At 39.4% G+C, this 16,408-nt stretch overlaps 2 protein-coding genes across 4 annotated transcripts in view; one reads left to right on the top strand and one right to left on the bottom strand.

The window, feature by feature from the left end:
* GLCCI1 (glucocorticoid induced 1) overlaps window positions 1-15,121 on the bottom strand; it is a 95,015-nt gene extending 79,894 nt beyond the window's left edge. For 2 of the 3 annotated variants that reach the window (XM_055137131.1, XM_055137123.1), the window contains exon 1: window positions 14,008-15,118. In XM_055137131.1, the coding sequence (XP_054993106.1) occupies window positions 14,008-14,794 (787 nt within the window). In that variant the 5' untranslated portion in view covers window positions 14,795-15,118. Of the gene's footprint in view, window positions 1-14,007 lie in introns of all 3 variants that reach the window. The other variant, XM_055137136.1, reaches the window with a different exon arrangement.
* The window catches only part of COL28A1 (collagen type XXVIII alpha 1 chain), a 589,571-nt gene continuing 587,134 nt past the window's right edge, over window positions 13,972-16,408 (top strand). The window contains exon 1 of the mRNA XM_055137085.1: window positions 13,972-14,043. The gene's annotated coding sequence lies outside the window, so the exon portion shown is untranslated. The remainder of the gene's footprint in view (window positions 14,044-16,408) is intronic.

The raw sequence follows: 16,408 nt of genomic DNA on the forward strand, positions 1-16,408 counted from the left end.
GATTCTTATCTTACACCCAGCTGATCCCAGTTCAAATCTGACACTACGTAAGGGCTGGATCGATAGCACAGCGGGTAGGGCATTTGCCTTGCATGTGGCCAACCTGGGTTCGATTTCTCCTTCCCTCTCGGAGAGCCCAGCAAGCTACTGAGAGTATCTCGCCCGCATGGCAGAGCCTGGCAAGCTACCTGTGGCATACTCAATATGCCAAAAACAGTAAAACAAGTCTCACAATGGAGATGTTACTGGTGCCTACTCTAGCAAATCAATGAGCAATGGGATGATACAGTGTATCACAGTGATACAGTGATACATGAGGTTTCCTAAGTATCACAAGGACTCTGAGCACAGATCCAGGAGTGAGCCCTAAGCACTTCCAGGTGTGCCCACTCCACACACAACAAAAACTCAAAATAGTACTATTCATTGACAATGCACCTCATCACCTAAGAGCTTTGATAGACAAGAACAATGATACAGCACACAGAGCAGGTAAATTAAAAGAATAATTTCAATTTCATCTTATCATTTGAGAAGTTCTTTTCATAAGGATATACCTGCCATTGACAGGAATTCATGTGGTGGATTGAGACAATATAAGTTGAAAACATACAGCATTAAGAACATTCACAACGGGTAAAAAGCCAAGATATCACGAAAGTTGGGCCAAAGTTGGTTCTAACCTGTCTGGATAAATTTGAGGGACTCAAGGATTCAGGGCAGGAAGTACTTGCACATGTGGTAAAAATAACCGAGAGAATCAAGCCAGCAGAACTCAGAAGATATGGTTGAATTTCCATAGTCTCATGATAAAACTTGGAAGTGGGAGCCAAGTAGATAACTCAAGTTACAGAGCACATGCCCTGAGCTCAAACCCCATCACTCACTGCTGCCACCACCCCAGCACTGCCAGGTGTGGTTCTTGTAGTCTCCCAGCACTGCTGGGCTCAAGCAGTACCCAACCATCACATCTGTACTGCTAGGCTGAACCTAATCAGTGGGGGAACTCCAATTAAAAAAAAAACAAAACTTGAGGGGCTGGAGTGATAGCACAGCGGGTAGGGCATTTGCCTTGCATGTGGCCAACCCGGGTTCAGTTCCTAGCATCCCATATGGTCCCCCGAGTATCACCAGGGGTAATTCCTGAGTGCAGAGCCAGGAGTGACCCTTGTGCATTGCTGGGTGTGACCCAGAAAGCCAAAAAAAAAAAAACTTGAACAGAAGAGATGTTGTGTCTAATAACTCAGCAAAAAAAAGCCATTTCCAAGATAGAATCCACTCTTAGTGAACATGCTGTGAACACTGTGGAAATGATAAAGGATTTTGTATATTTCATAAACTTAATTCAAAAAGCAGTAATAGGGTCTAAGAGGTTAATACAATTTAAAGAATTTCTGGTATTGGCAAAATATTATCAAACAGCATCATACGCTATATTTTATAAAATGAAATAAATTTATGTGGCAAATTCCATTGCTGTCTTATTTGAGAAAATATCACAGAAAAATATTGAAATGGTTCAGGGGACCATATGTAGTGTAGTTTGGCATATACAAGGCATGCATCTTATGTACTATCTCTCTGACCCCATTAATAACTTTTTATAAGGATAAATTATTTCCCAAAAAATTCTTAGGATAGTTATGCAATTTAAATATATACATTTTGAGTCCAAATTGCCAATTCTACAACACTCATGAATCTGCACCTAACAATGATTGCTAACCCCTTTTTATTTTTCTTTATTTTTTTCTTTTTGGGTCACACCTGGCAATGCACAGGATTACTACTGGCTCATGCACTCAAGTAGTCACTCCTGACGGTACATGGGGGACCATATAGGAAGCTGGGAACCGAACCTAGGTCGGCCGCTAACCCCTGCTTAGTAAGTACTAGTCACTTCAATAAGCTGACCTTAATCAGAAAAAGACAGCTGATTCTTTTCAGAATGAAGCATAAGAGTTTCTTCAAGAACAGAAGAAAAAGCATTATTTTAGAACTCTAAAAGATACTATGGTTATACAGTTCTGTGGGTTAAGTGTATGTCTTACATGCAGCCAACCCAGATTCAATCCCCAGCACCACATATGGTTCCCCTGAGCACTGTCAGGTGTGACCCCAAAATAAACAAATCTAAAAACAAAAAAACATGACTATTTAATTTACATAAAAAAGCTAATATATAAACTATATTTTACTATGATCTTCGTGTACTTTTATGGACAGATCATTTCACACGAGAAACAGCAAAGCTTTTTTTTTAAAGACTGATGTAATCCTGAGCAGCTGAATACCACTTCATCTTAGATGTTGAGTAACTCTCATCTAAAGATAATTATTACTTTACTAATTCGCCTTTAAAAAAACATTTAACCTAGAAAGTATAGAGAATTATATATTAAGAGACTCAATTATTACACTGACTCTCCATAATTCACCATAACAACAAAATGTCATTTTTAATGTTATTTGAGGGTGGGGCTTAGGTCATATCCAGAAGTGCTCTGGGCCATCTCCTGGCTCTCTACTTGGTCAGAGCTGGCAGTGCTTGGGGGCCATATGAAGTGCCAGAGACCGAACTAGTGTTAGTCCCAATTTACCCCAGTACTCTCTTTCCTTCACTCCCAAAACTTTTAGAAGTACTCACATTATAAATTATTAAAGCGCTTACACTTAAAAGTATAAAAATAGCCATGGGAATTTTTTAATGCATACAGAAGTATCTTTTTCTGTATCCCATCAGCAAAGCTAGAGAAAGTTAGAGTCAAGCAGGTATGAATTAGCAAGACAGTGCACCTTGATGGTTTGCCATATAGTGATATGTAAAAAGATACTACTTTGAATGCTACCAAAATATTTAAGAATGGTAGAAAGAAAACATAGATAAACAAATGGGACTATCTTAAACTAAGAAGCTTCTACATTTCAAAAGAAACAGTGGCCAAAGTACAAAGACAATCTACAGGATGGGAAAGGATATTCACCCAATACCTATCTGATAAGGGGTTGATATCAAGAGTCTACAAGGCACTGGTTAAACTCCATAAGAGGAAAACTGCCGACCCAATCAAAAAATGGAGTGATGAAATGAACAGAAACTTTCTCAAGGAAGAAATCTGAATGGCTAAGAGGTACATGAGAAAATACTCTACATCACTGATCATCAGGGAGATGCAAATCAGAACAACAATGAGATATCATCTCACGCCACAGAGACTGGCCCACATCCAAAAAAACAAAAGCAACCGGTGTCGGCGTTGATGTGGGGACAAAGGGACTCTCCTTCACTGCTGGTGGGAATGCCAACTGGTTCAGCCCTTTTGGAAAACAATATGGACGATTCTCAAAAAATTAGAAATTGAGCTCCCATTTGACCCAACAATACCACTCCTGGGAATATATCCCGGAGAGGCAAAAAGGCATAGTAGAAATGACATATGCATTTGTATGTTCATTGCAGCACTGTTTACAATAGTCAAACTCTGGAAAAAAACGGAATGCCCAAAAACAGATGGCTGGTTAAAGAAACTTTGGTACATCTACACAATGGAATACTACGCAGCTGTTAGAAAAGATGAAGTCATGAAATTTGCATATAAGTGGATTAACATGGAAAGTATCATGTTGAGTGAAATGAGTCAGAGACAGACAGATATAGAAAGATCGCACTCATCTGTGGAATATAAAGTAGCAGAATGGGAAACTAACACTCAAGAGTAGTAGAAATAAGGACCAGGAAGTCCGTCTCACAGCTTGGAAACTGGTCTCACATGCTGGGGGAAAAGGCAGCTGAGACAGAGAAGGGAACACCTAGTAGATAGTGTTGGAAGGACCCACTCGGGTTGAAAGCTTCGTACCGAAAGTAGACTATAGACCAAACATGATGGCCACTCAATACCTCTAATGCAAACTGCAACATCCAACAGGAGAGAGAACAAAAGGGAATGCCCGGCCGCAGAGGCAGGGTGGGGTGGTGGGGGCTGGGGTGGGGGTAGTGGGAGGGATACTGGGAACATTGGTGGAGGAGAATGGGCACTGGTGGTGGGATGTAAACGATCACTGTATGACTGAAATGCAAACATGAAAGTTCGTAAGTTTGTAACTACCTCATGGTGATTCACTAATAAATATAAAAAAAATAAAATAGGGATCTAAAAAAATGGTAAAAGGTTTTAAAAAATCATGTTACGGTCTAATAGAGCCTTAATTTTTTTATTGTAAATGTGAATTTTCCATAGTCAAATATTTAAGATCTTATTCTAATCAAATTTTAAAATTTCACATAAAAGGCATTTGTAAAAATTAAACACTAATTGTTTATCTCCTATCTTGAAGTGTCAAACAAAAGACTGAGCGAAATGCCGACAGTACGGTTTCAATGTACCACCATGATTTTTTTATATCCAGAAAATGAGGCTCAGATCACTGGAAATACCTGCAGATATTTGAGGTTCTGTATACCCTATAGTTTATACTAATTTGTTTATTTATTTATTTTGAAGCAAGATAGTTTTTACTGAAACTTATTTAGAAAGATGAGAGGAGGGAGAAAGAGAGAACACAGGTTTCCCTAGAGTGAAAATGTGCAAGCAAAGAAACAAAAGACAAGCAAGCGAGATAACCTGTTCAAGGGAGAACATGGTCTTGAAGAATAAGCCTAGATTCATCTCAAGTTCTTTCCTAAGCACCCTCCAAAGCTATTTTTCATATTTCTATAACTTAACTGTGTAGGCAATGGGACTATCCTTTGTGCTGGGTTTTGTCTTCATATTACTGAGTTCCAAAAGTAACTTTTGGAAGTCAGGACTTCAATTAATTCTGCTTATGAACTGATACATTTAATTAGAAAAATAAACAGAATATCAGGATAAACTATCCATTTCATAAACTATGTAATACAATGTCTTAATAATAAATTTAAAATATGTAATGCTACTTATAAAAGAACTATGATGAGTTACTTGAACCTTTGAAACCTACTCTGCATGCTTCCTAAACTTAAGCAAATCTTTAAGGATATTTCCTTATCCTGACAAGAAACTCTTAAACACTAGTCTAGTAAAGTGTAGTAACCAGCATAAAGGTTCAATAAAGGATAACTACTTTGTACTAAGAAACATCTATACTATACAATGCTATTGTAATCTAAAGATTACTGGCATAAAAACAGACACATGATTAATGAAACACGGGACCCTGATATAAATCAATATTTATATGGCCAACTATAGTATCAAGAATACTCAATCAGGAAAGAAATGTCCTTTAATAAGCTGAGAAAATTGGAACACTGAACCTTTATCTCACATCAAAGATAAAATTGGAAATATTTTAGCACAGGAGCAATAGTACAGCATGTAGGGCATTTCCCTTGCAAGTGCTGACCCGTGTTTGATCCCTGGCACCCCATATGGCTCCTGAGTCTAACAGCAGTAATCTCTGAGCAGAGAGCCAAGGAGTAAGCTCTCAGCACTACTGGGTACGGACAGCCCCAAAACAAAAAAAGCCTAGAAGATAAAGAGAAAAGGCCTTTGACTCAGTTCTTACCATGAAATTTTGAATAACAAAGAAAAAAAGCCCAAGAAATGAGGAATGAAAGTAAAAATAAATGAATGTATTACATCAAATTAAGAGGCTTCTGTTTACAATAAAGGATTCAACAGAACTAAAAGGCAAGCTGTGAAATAAAAAATAATTGCAAGCCATACACCTGATAAGGGTTAATAAGGTTAGCACCCAAAATATATAAGGAACTCACATAACTTAATAGTAAAAAAACCAAACCAACTAAAAAATGGGCAAAATACACATAAAAAGGTGCTCAACATAATCACTCATCAGAAAAATGCTAATTAAAACTACCTCACATCTGTTAGGAGAACAGTTCTCAAAAACAAGAGTTAACAAGTGTCAGAAGGAACATGAAGAAAAGAGAACCTTTGTCCTATGCTGGTGGGAATGAAAATTGATAAGTCACTACGGAAAATAGTACCAAGATTCCTCAATAAATGAAAGCTAAAACTAACATTTCATCCAGTATCCCTACTTCTAGGTATATACTTAAAGGCAAAGAAATCAATCTTTTGGGCAGGAAAGCAGTAAACTCGATGGGTTGGAGCATATGCTTTGCATGCAGGAGATTCTGAATTCAATTCCCAGCACCTGGTTCTCTGAGCGCTGAACTGGGAACAGTCCCTAACCACTGTCAGATGTGATTCAAAAAATAAAATATAAATAAGTATCTTGAATAAATATTGTCCTATGTTCACTTAAGTTTGGTTAACAATATATAGAAACCAGAGGAACAGATAAGTTCGATGTTTGATTTTAAATATACAATATACATATGCTATAAAACCTTTAAAAGAAAAATTTGGGGTTAGAGACAATACATACAGGAGGCGTTTGCCTTGCATGCGGTAGACCTAGATTTGATCTCCAGCATCCCATGTGGTTCCCTGAGCACCCATCACCAGTGATTCCTGAGTGTATGCCAAAGTAAGCCCTGAACCCAGATGACAACATAGTAAATGAAATAAGCTGGATTTAGACAAATATATATTGTATTATCTCATTTTTATATGGAATCTCAAAAAGGTGAATTCATAGACAGAGGATAGAACAATGACTGGCAGAGGATAGAACCAAGATGGGCAGAAACTGGTAAAAAAGGGAAACGGAATAATCTTGGTCAAAGTAGACTCTGAAGATCAGTGTACAGAATAATGAGTATCATTAATTATGCTGTATTGTATATACTGAAATGCTCTAAAAGTGTTTTTCTCACATAACAAAAATGCAATAACTGTGCTAGGTGATTATGTTAGTTGATTCTCATCTAGTGTAACCAATTGAGACACGTATCAATTTATCATGAAAGGTTGCCATATACATTAACAATTTTTTTTCAAAGATGGAGACTAAATGTAAAAAAAAAATTATAAACTTTCTCTTTTCTTTCCATAATTAGAGTATTTCCTTACTCAATGACAATCTTAAAAATCCCACCTCTAATAGCCAGATAGTACAAGGGATAAGGCACATGCTCTGCATGCAGGGGCCTTGCATGCAGAATCACTGGGTGAAGTTCTGGAGTCCTTGCTAACACCCCCTCACTCACACAGCAAGGGGTGACCCTAAACCTGGTGCAAGGCCCAAACAGCACTACATCCTCCAGCCACTGAATTGGAACCATCTGCCAACCAGGTCAAGAACCACTGGGAGTGGCTTCCCAAACTGAGCACTGCTTGGAAACCCTCCCCCACCAAAAAATAAAAATCTCATTTCTCTAATTTCAAATATAGAAAAGAGTTAGTGTCTTGCTTTAATTCAAATGTTAACACTGGAAAATGCATTTTTCAGCGAATACTTCTGTTTCAAAGATTCTAATGAAACCTCCTGGAATATATTTAGTCTTTAAATTGACAATTCTAGAGAAGAGCTTATTCCATCAAGGAATAATGAAGCCACACATTGCTTCATTCCTTCTTCATCAGAAAAAGACAATCATAAATTGAATTTATAGATCTAATGAAAGGCAAATTTAATTATCAGTCAATACAATAACATCCTCAATACTATCTGATAAGATACTAACTGCATAATAACTTTAGAAAATGTCTCCCCAATTGTTTTATTAATGTAAAGGTTAAATTAATTATATGGACTATAGTTCACAAGTTATTCCTGTGGCTGTACTGACTCAATACGTGGCAATTATTATCACTGGTAGGTATTTGATCTTTACTAATAGTAGGCAGCAGATTGTAGTTTCTGCCATCATCTAGGAACATTTACATGTTTGGTAGATTTTTTTGGTTTTAATAACTTTGAAGACAATTTTGGGCAGTGATCCTACCACAAAATAAATGGGTTACACCAATTTAATGAATCCTGGTTTTTGGTGAGCCACTGTAAAGGTTCTCATGTGATACTTCATTGAGTTATAAACACACAGTTCAAGCTCACAAATTGTTAGTAATAACTATTGGTTTTTTGGAGGGATTAAACTAGCACTAGTTGTTGAAACATTCACTTGAGATAAGAACCTTGGTGTAGTGGTTCCTGAAACTTCATAAAGCTTACCACCATGTATCAATATGTTTTAAATACTCACGAATGGCACAATTCAAGGACAGCACAAATTCTGGATGTGAGAAGGGTCTGACTCTAAGTCACATTCTTGAGCCCTCAGGAAAAAGGATTTATCTATTTTTTTCTCTCATGTCTGTGCGTGTGGATATGCGTTAAGCAGAAATGAAGGCACACATGCAACAAAGGGAAAAATGGGAGCGCCAAGACCAATCTACCATATTCTATTTCAGTTACAGTCCCTATCCTAGGTCTTACATTTTTAGACATTCTGAAAATGTCAAAACATATCCTGGCAAAGTGTCACAGTGCTGTGGAAACTATAGAAAACCTATTCTTTAGAAGTTCTTTCAGCTTAGAAATCATGGCTGATGACCAATATTAATGCTTTTTGAAATTAGAGGCTTCAGGATAATCTTGTGGAGTGAACACTAGATCTGGTATCAGATGAATTTTTATTCTAAATCCACGCTGTTAATGAATTAAAGTATACATTGCCTTGTACACAAGTAAGCATACAAATATTTTCTCCCTTTTTTACTACAACTAGAGATATAGCATAATACAGAATTTACTAATAAATGTGGCTTCTTGAAATTTACCTGAAAATTACCTTAATAATAATCACGTGAAGCAAAATAATACTGATTACAGGTTTTTCCCACATTCTAACTAAAATACTGAGGAAATGCACTTTTCAGTTATTAAAATCTTTACTTTTCTCATGACTTTGAGAAATCTATTACAATCTGTTTTGAAAAGTAGGCACAAATTTTATTTTAGAATTAGCTATAGCAGGTGGAATCATGGTTAGTTCCAGGGGTTCAGTTGCCAAATGTCAGTATCATTGATTAGGTAAACTCATGTTAAAATAAACTATATATAATACAAAACCAGTGTCAGTGATTTGGTTCCATTGACATTTAATAAGAATATATTTTATAATGAAGACAACAGAGCCAGCAATATACTGAGACTGGTTCTCTGAAAAGTCTGTCTTGGTAATGTTGGGAAATTTTAAGCACTGAAAAAATTTTAATTTAGTTAAAATTAAAACAAAGTCATCAGGACACTTACAACTACATGTAAAAGCTTTAGTAAAAACAGGTTTTTAGAATATTTTAAAATTTCAGACTTAAATGGTCTAAAAGGTGTTCATTAAACACAGTCATTTATTTCCACTATTATCCTCTGCCACATAGTCCAATTTACTTATTCAGTTTAATCTGCATTGGCACAAATAAAACAAAAAAAAACCCTAAGGATGTCATGGCTCCTCAACATTTCCTCCATGTACAGGATAGGATTGGAGGAAGAATGTGTGAAGTCATTAAAGAAATATACACAGTATTAAATGATGTATCCTTCAGCAAAAAGGACTATAAATTTTTTGCCACTATATACACACACAAAACTCTGTATAAAGTAAAACTAAGACTCTTTTATACACTTTTGTTATACAACATTCAGTATGCTTGTAGAAATAGTCATTTGAGGAATATAAATTTGAGCAAGAGGTGGTATAGTTTAAGAATAAATTTTACTGTCTATGTTTCTGTTCATCTATTGATCTGAAAGTTTTATGTACTATAATTGATGAGGAAAATTAAGTACATAAATAATCAACATTGTTGACAGTGTATTTCCAAAAGGCTCAAAGTTTCTCCTCAAATCAGTATTTGAAACATGTCTCTTAAGGGAAGTACGAGACAAAACCTTTACATTATTTTCACTTAAATAAAGAAAAGCTTTGAAACAAGTTTAAATAGTCTAGGAAATTTAATTTTAAAGGGGGAAAACAAGGGAAGAAACTTGGTTTCTAAGAAAAGTAGCCTAATAAATATCCCTATAGTATAAGAAAATGTCTGGGTATCTGTAAAAAAGTGAAAGGTAATTAAAAACTGTGGCAATCCACAAAATGAGTAAATCATGAAAAGGAAAATTTGAAAGACAAAAACTTCAAGCAAATTAACTAATTAAACTATATATATATACATATGTCACATTTAATCATATAGTATTATATGCTTATTTTGTATTTTACTTTAAAATGCAATCAAATTTCTTAAGATATAAAGAGCTAAGACTCAAGGCATTCATAAAAATTCTATTCAAATTTCATTCATTAGTAATCTGGTAGAATTTTAGATCTAAATTAATCTGACATGTTAAACAAGGAATCAACTTAGGCTATTTTCCAGACCAAAAGTATCTAAATGTCAAAATCCTTTGGTTTATGATTCCATTTGGTTCACTCAAAAATAGGCACTATTTTCATCCAGAATATTCTAATGCAGCTGTTTTTCTTCTAGAATTTATAATTTATCCTAATAGTAAAAAAAATATATCAAAAAAACCCTCAAGAGGATTTGCACTTGTCACTATTTTGCACAGTAAACTTCATTTATTCTTTTTTTTTAAATCCATGGGTTTTGCTCTGAGAGGATGGAGAAAGAAGCAACTTTGTTATATTTTCTTTCAGTTGCTACTGATTATTTTAAAGATCATTAATTTTAACACTAACACACTACTATATTCTCATTTGAGTCGTTCTATTTTTCTCAAAGGTAGACTTTATGTATTACCATTACAAAAATAACTATTTGCATAATACTTTATGATTTTACATCTATTACAAACACATCACAGGGAGCCTAAGGATGCATTCAGCAGCTTGTCATTCACCACTTCAAGACCCTTCAGAACCAAACAAGGGGAAGGATGACATTTTGCTAATGGCAGAAGTACAGAAATGAATATAAATAACAAAGCTTTAAGTTTGAAAATTATAAAAGAAATTAAAAAAGTTAAATTCAGCTATAAAGTGTAAAATTTCATGTCCTCTATAAAGAACAAGATGTAGAGATTTATTGATATGCTTCTTTAAATTCTCTAAAACTGTGCTATTAAAGGTGAAATTAACATTTTGCTGCATTTTATAAACTAACAATACTGAAGCTGATTTCAACTGCTACAGAACTCAGCATTTTCTAGGTCTTGTGAAATTAACCTGATTATCATTTAGCTATTATGCTATCCTTTATAAACCCTTATAAGTAACCTATACTACAAATGTTTAATAGGATGATAATGATGAAAATTAGGTGGCCTCACTACTCCTAACTGGTTAAAGAATCACAAAGATTTCTTATCCCTTCTATGTTTCTCCTGTAACCAACAGTTCAGACCAAAACCACTGAATGCTCAGTTATGTCACCTCTAGTCTAAATGCCCAAAGCACTACAGCATTTTGTAAACAATCTGTCTCTATAGTAAGTACATCTCCCTTGAGCCACCATCTACTTAATTTAACACTGTTATGTAGTTTCAAACGCAGCATAACACCATCTTAAACACACCACAGCAGAGTGCATTTAAAAGGAGGTGGAGAGCAAGAAATGGAGCACGTTGTTGTTTTTCATTCATGCAGTATAGTGATGTCAGTGTCTGCAGCAGCAGCGGCGGCGGCAGGAGCCTTGACCTGTGGAGGCTAAAACCCACTGGAGTCAGAACCTTGCAGAATTCAAAAGAATCTGGGTAGATAATTGCTTTAAAAATCATTCAACTATTCAGAGTATGGATTTTAAGTGGCTAAATGGATAGAACTAGATTAGTTAAAACTGCAGTTTGAATTTGGGTAGAGAAGAAAAGGTGGGATGTAGATAAGTAGCATAAAGGATATATATCTATTTAGATCTACAGATCTATATACATACATCCACACAGATCTGTATCTATAGATATACATATACATCCTGGGAATAGAGGGCAGAAGAACCTTCAAAATCACTTAAATATAAGAAACTGACAAAACCACCTGGTGTTGAAAACAACAGAAAAGCCTCCTGCATTCCCAGCAAAAGCTCTCTGATGATGCAAATCTGTTTGCTGCACAAACTAGACTCAGAAGTGTTTTCATCCTGAGTGCATTAAAATTGCATTAAACTTGGATATGCCATGCAACAACAAAGAGGATAGTTTAAGCCTGATCACAAATTTCATTAGAACTACTTGATGATGGGCCATGTAATGCCTAAGTAATTAGTGCTTTTGAAAGATGCAGAAAAACAAGTTGTACTACGATCTGTTGTAAGATGCTCGTGTTTATCAACCAAAGTGGAGGAGGTTATATAGATGGCCACTATAATGTTTAAGCAGTTGCCAAAACTACTCTTATTCTGCTCACAGAACCTTTATACACAGACTGTCTGCAATGCCTATTTTATGGCCCTTACATTAAAATTGCAAACCTCAAATCTATGCAGTGTTGGAGGCTAAATCACTTCAAAATTTATGCAACTTTTTTTTATTGTTACCTCTTATTTCATACAGCTCTAGAAAATGTGCAAGGGAGTTGCATATGGCATTAATCTGTTAGAAAATGGTGGCCTTTTCTATAAAATACAGCCAAAGATGTGTTCAGTTGTGGTCATTATTAGGGCAATCACGTTGTTTTCATTCATTCATTCAGGATTTGCTGGAGGATGTCAGTTTCTGCAGCAGCTGGCTTGACCTGGGGGAGGAGTGGGGGAGCAAATTCCTCCTGCATACAGATTACAGGATGTATTTCTTGGTGTTCATGTACACAACCTACTGCACTACCAACTACCCTGACTCACCAGCAAGTGGTTTGAAAACAAGCACCTTAACAAGGTGCTGATTACACTCAACGTATTAAAACAAAACACCAAGAATACAGCCCATCCTAACACAAACAGGCCAAGCACTTTCAAGTCTAAAACCTTCATTAAGAAAACGCCATTAAAAAAAAAAATCCACATACCACATAAAAACAGCACAGAGCTCCACAGTGTTTTCCTTGCAAGCAGAGATTTTTCCACTAAAGTATCACCGGTTCTCTCCACAATGCAGCAGCAGCAGCATCTGTAGCTCTAGGCTGGTATCTAATGATATTAGCTACTCCACTCTCCCTCCTGAGCTTTAAGTCCCTGTTTTGACTAAGCTTCCTTTTCTCCCCCAGGACTCAACTACATCATGCACTGTATCCCTAGGCATAAACAAAACCAAACCAAAACAGAAAACATTAAGAGATGCTTGCAGCATCCATCAGCTCACCATTACCTTTGATACCTAACAAAAAAGAAACTTGAGATCCTTTAACAGCTCAACCGTACTGTTAAGTATAAATTGGAAAGAAAAAAAAAAGTGAACCACCTGCACAAAAACAGGTCTTTAAAAATGTACCAGAAATATCTTGAGTTGGGCATAACTTGTTTCCAGAGCAGTACTCCTCTGATGTATATTACTATGACTATATAAAGTAGGGAATAGAGGGAGAGGAAAAGAGGGGGGGTGAAGGGAGGGCTAACAACTAAACACTTCAAATGCAGTCCAAAAACTGTCCTCACCACGCATCCAACATACCTCCTCCTATGATCTCACCATCCTCCAAAAAAGAAAAAAAAATCATCCTATACACGTATCTATACATCCCGGTACTTAACAGACATGTTAGGAACTTTGTACGAAAACACAAAGAGTAGCGAGTACCACCTCATCAGTGGCTGGAGAGTTTGTGTGCACGTTCTGGGTATTGGTGGGATTTTTTTTTTTTTGCCTTTTTTTTTTTTAAAGCGTTTCGCCCAGCTCCTCTTTTCCCCGCAACCAACAGCAACACCCGAGTGATCTAATCAGCGCTAAATTGGAAAAACCTTTCGATGCAGGCGAGGACTGATCTACAAAATCTGCGTGGTGGCACGAGGGTCAAATAAAAAGTTGCTTTTGCAGTGCGCTCCTCCAAGCCCCGCAGCGACCGCAGGGGGGTGAGATTCCCAAAGCCACTTTCACACCTTCGAGAATGCACTAGCAAAGAGAAGCCCGGAGAGGCTGAAGTTTCCACGGAGGACACCGTCGGGGAGACACAGCCCGGGAGGACGGAAGGGTTGGGCTCGCTACCTCTGCACACGGGCGAGCCGGGGCTCCGTCTCTCAGGTGAGTTGCTCCTCCTGTGGCTCTCGGGGGACCGTCTCGGGCGGCCCTTGGCTCGCGGCGCCTGCTCGGCCGGGGCCGCGGCCGGCGGCGGCGGCGTCGGGCTGGGCGGACTGGGGCCGCGGGCCGCGCCGGGCCCCGGGAGGCTGCCCAGCGAGGCGGCGGCGGCGGCGGCGGCGGCGGCGGGCGGGCGCGTGGGACTGTGCTGGCTGCCCCGCAGGAGCTGGTAGGGCACCGTGGCGCGGATGGGCTGCAGCAGCCGGCCGGCTCCCGCCGCCGGGGCGCAGCCCACGCCGGCGCCCGCACCGTTCCCGCTCCCCGCGGCGGGAGCGGCCGGCGGCGAGCCCGCGGCGTTGCGCCGCATCCTCTGCGGCGCGGGATGAGGGGTCTGAGAGGAACTGGACGAGGAGGAGGAGGAGGAGGAGGTGGAGGAGGAGGAGGCAGTGGACATGGTGGCTCCGCGAGCCCTGGACGACGCCGGCCGACACCGAGGCGCGCGAGCGTGTGGGAGCCGGCGCGATAGTGCGTGCGAGTGTGTAAGAGAGAGGGGCGGGGGGATCGGGGAGGGGGAGGAGTCTCTCGGCTCCCCCTTCTCAACGCGCACCCCCGACGCCTCGGCGACGGGGGGAGGGGAAGGCTGAGGAAACAAACGTCCAACGGCCCCAACCGCCCGATTGCGCTCGGCGTGGCGGTCACGGTCGGGGCCGCGAGGAGCCCGGAGCTGCTGCTGCCGCCGCAGCCTGGGGCATCGCATTGACAGGGGACGCGGGCGACGGCCCGAACACGCAGCCCCAGGGGACGTTCGCAGCCTCCTTCAGCACTCGCGGGACTGGACGCGCGGAAGAGCCGGGCGGCTGAGAAGAGGGCCGGGCCTTCTGCTTGCGGGGATCGGAGTAGGGGATAGGGCCTCGAGGTGCCCCGGAGTTCCGCGGAGCCCACGCCACCGCCTCCGCCCGTTTCTCACTCCAAATGGCAATTGATCCGCCCCCTCCACTCGCACCCCGCCCCCAGCACCGCCTCCTAGCGCTGGAGACCCGGCAGCTCCCGCAGCGAGCGTTCCCATTGGCTCCGCCATTCTTCACTAACCCGCGCATCATTGGCTCTGGCTCTTGAATGAGAGGAGCGTCTTCCAGTCGAAATGGTGCGACCTACTTGGCGGGGCGGGGCGTGTGGAGTTGTAATGTGAGGAGGGGGCTCAGCGCTCGGGGAGTGGCGTGAGAGTTGACAGCCTCAGAGGTGAGAGCGAGGCTTTGATTGGGCGACCCTGGGAAAGTGGGTCCTGCGCGTGTTCTGATACCCAAAGACACGCGCATGATCCGAGTTGGCAGGTTGCAAGGCTTTTAGTGTCTTGGGACTGTCTGCACAACTTGAGACAGAGAAGATTTAAGGCGAACTTTTGTTTGAAAGTACACCTGTCCCGACAGGATGTTTGATTAAAGTTGGATGGAACCTGAAGGATCCATCTCTTAGTCTGAGTTTTCTCGGTTAGTAGACTTGTTGATTTGAAAACAAAAAAGAAAGCTTCAGGCCATCTGAAGCAAAACTTGGAAACTGGATTTATCAAAGGACATGCATTTTTATACTAACGTTTGTAGTTCTGTAATATAAAGAGATGAACTGATCTTTGTGTACACTGTTAACTGTGAATTGCAGAAGTCAGCAAGGAATTTTACAACATCAGTTAGATATATTTAGGGAGTCTTTCACCAGAAATAGATTCTTTAAAGGAAACAAATACCAGATGTAATGTAACAATCCATTGTGATAAACTTCTTTTGTATTCTGCAGTGAGACTTACACTATGAAGAAATCTAAATTTTCTCCCAAAGTACATCAAGATTTTAAGCCTTAAGCAGGAACAAAGATATATATCAGATACTCTCCATTAATTTCCTTGAGATTGAAAAAGAGAAGTGGAACATCAGACTGGTCAGTTACTGATGTCTGCCCACAACTACAAGCTTCCTCTGACTTAAGGCATTGTCTGCAGTTTCATTTGGAAGAGTCATTCCTCTGAGCCTCCATAAGTCTTCAGATCAGAAATCATATGGGGGTGGGAGGGCTTTAGGGAATAAGATGAAACTCCCTAAAAATATAGGAATTGTATCTAATACACTGTTTCACTGAGGCTAATAATATATCACTGTATCACCCTCTAGATTCATAATAATTACTGAATATCCACTATGTGCTATCCACTATCCTTATATTCTAAGAATGTTAATTGTTAATTCATTGAGTCCTTTTCTTCAAGACAGGCATTACTGTTCCCTTTGTGTTCACAGATAAGGAACCCCCAAATTAGATGTCTTTCCTGAGGTCACTCAGCTAATGAGAATCTAAAAACCCAACTACTGTAGACTTAGTG

Source organism: Sorex araneus, chromosome 1 (genome assembly GCF_027595985.1).
Source record: "Sorex araneus isolate mSorAra2 chromosome 1, mSorAra2.pri, whole genome shotgun sequence".
Taxonomy (NCBI): Eukaryota; Metazoa; Chordata; class Mammalia; order Eulipotyphla; family Soricidae; genus Sorex; species Sorex araneus.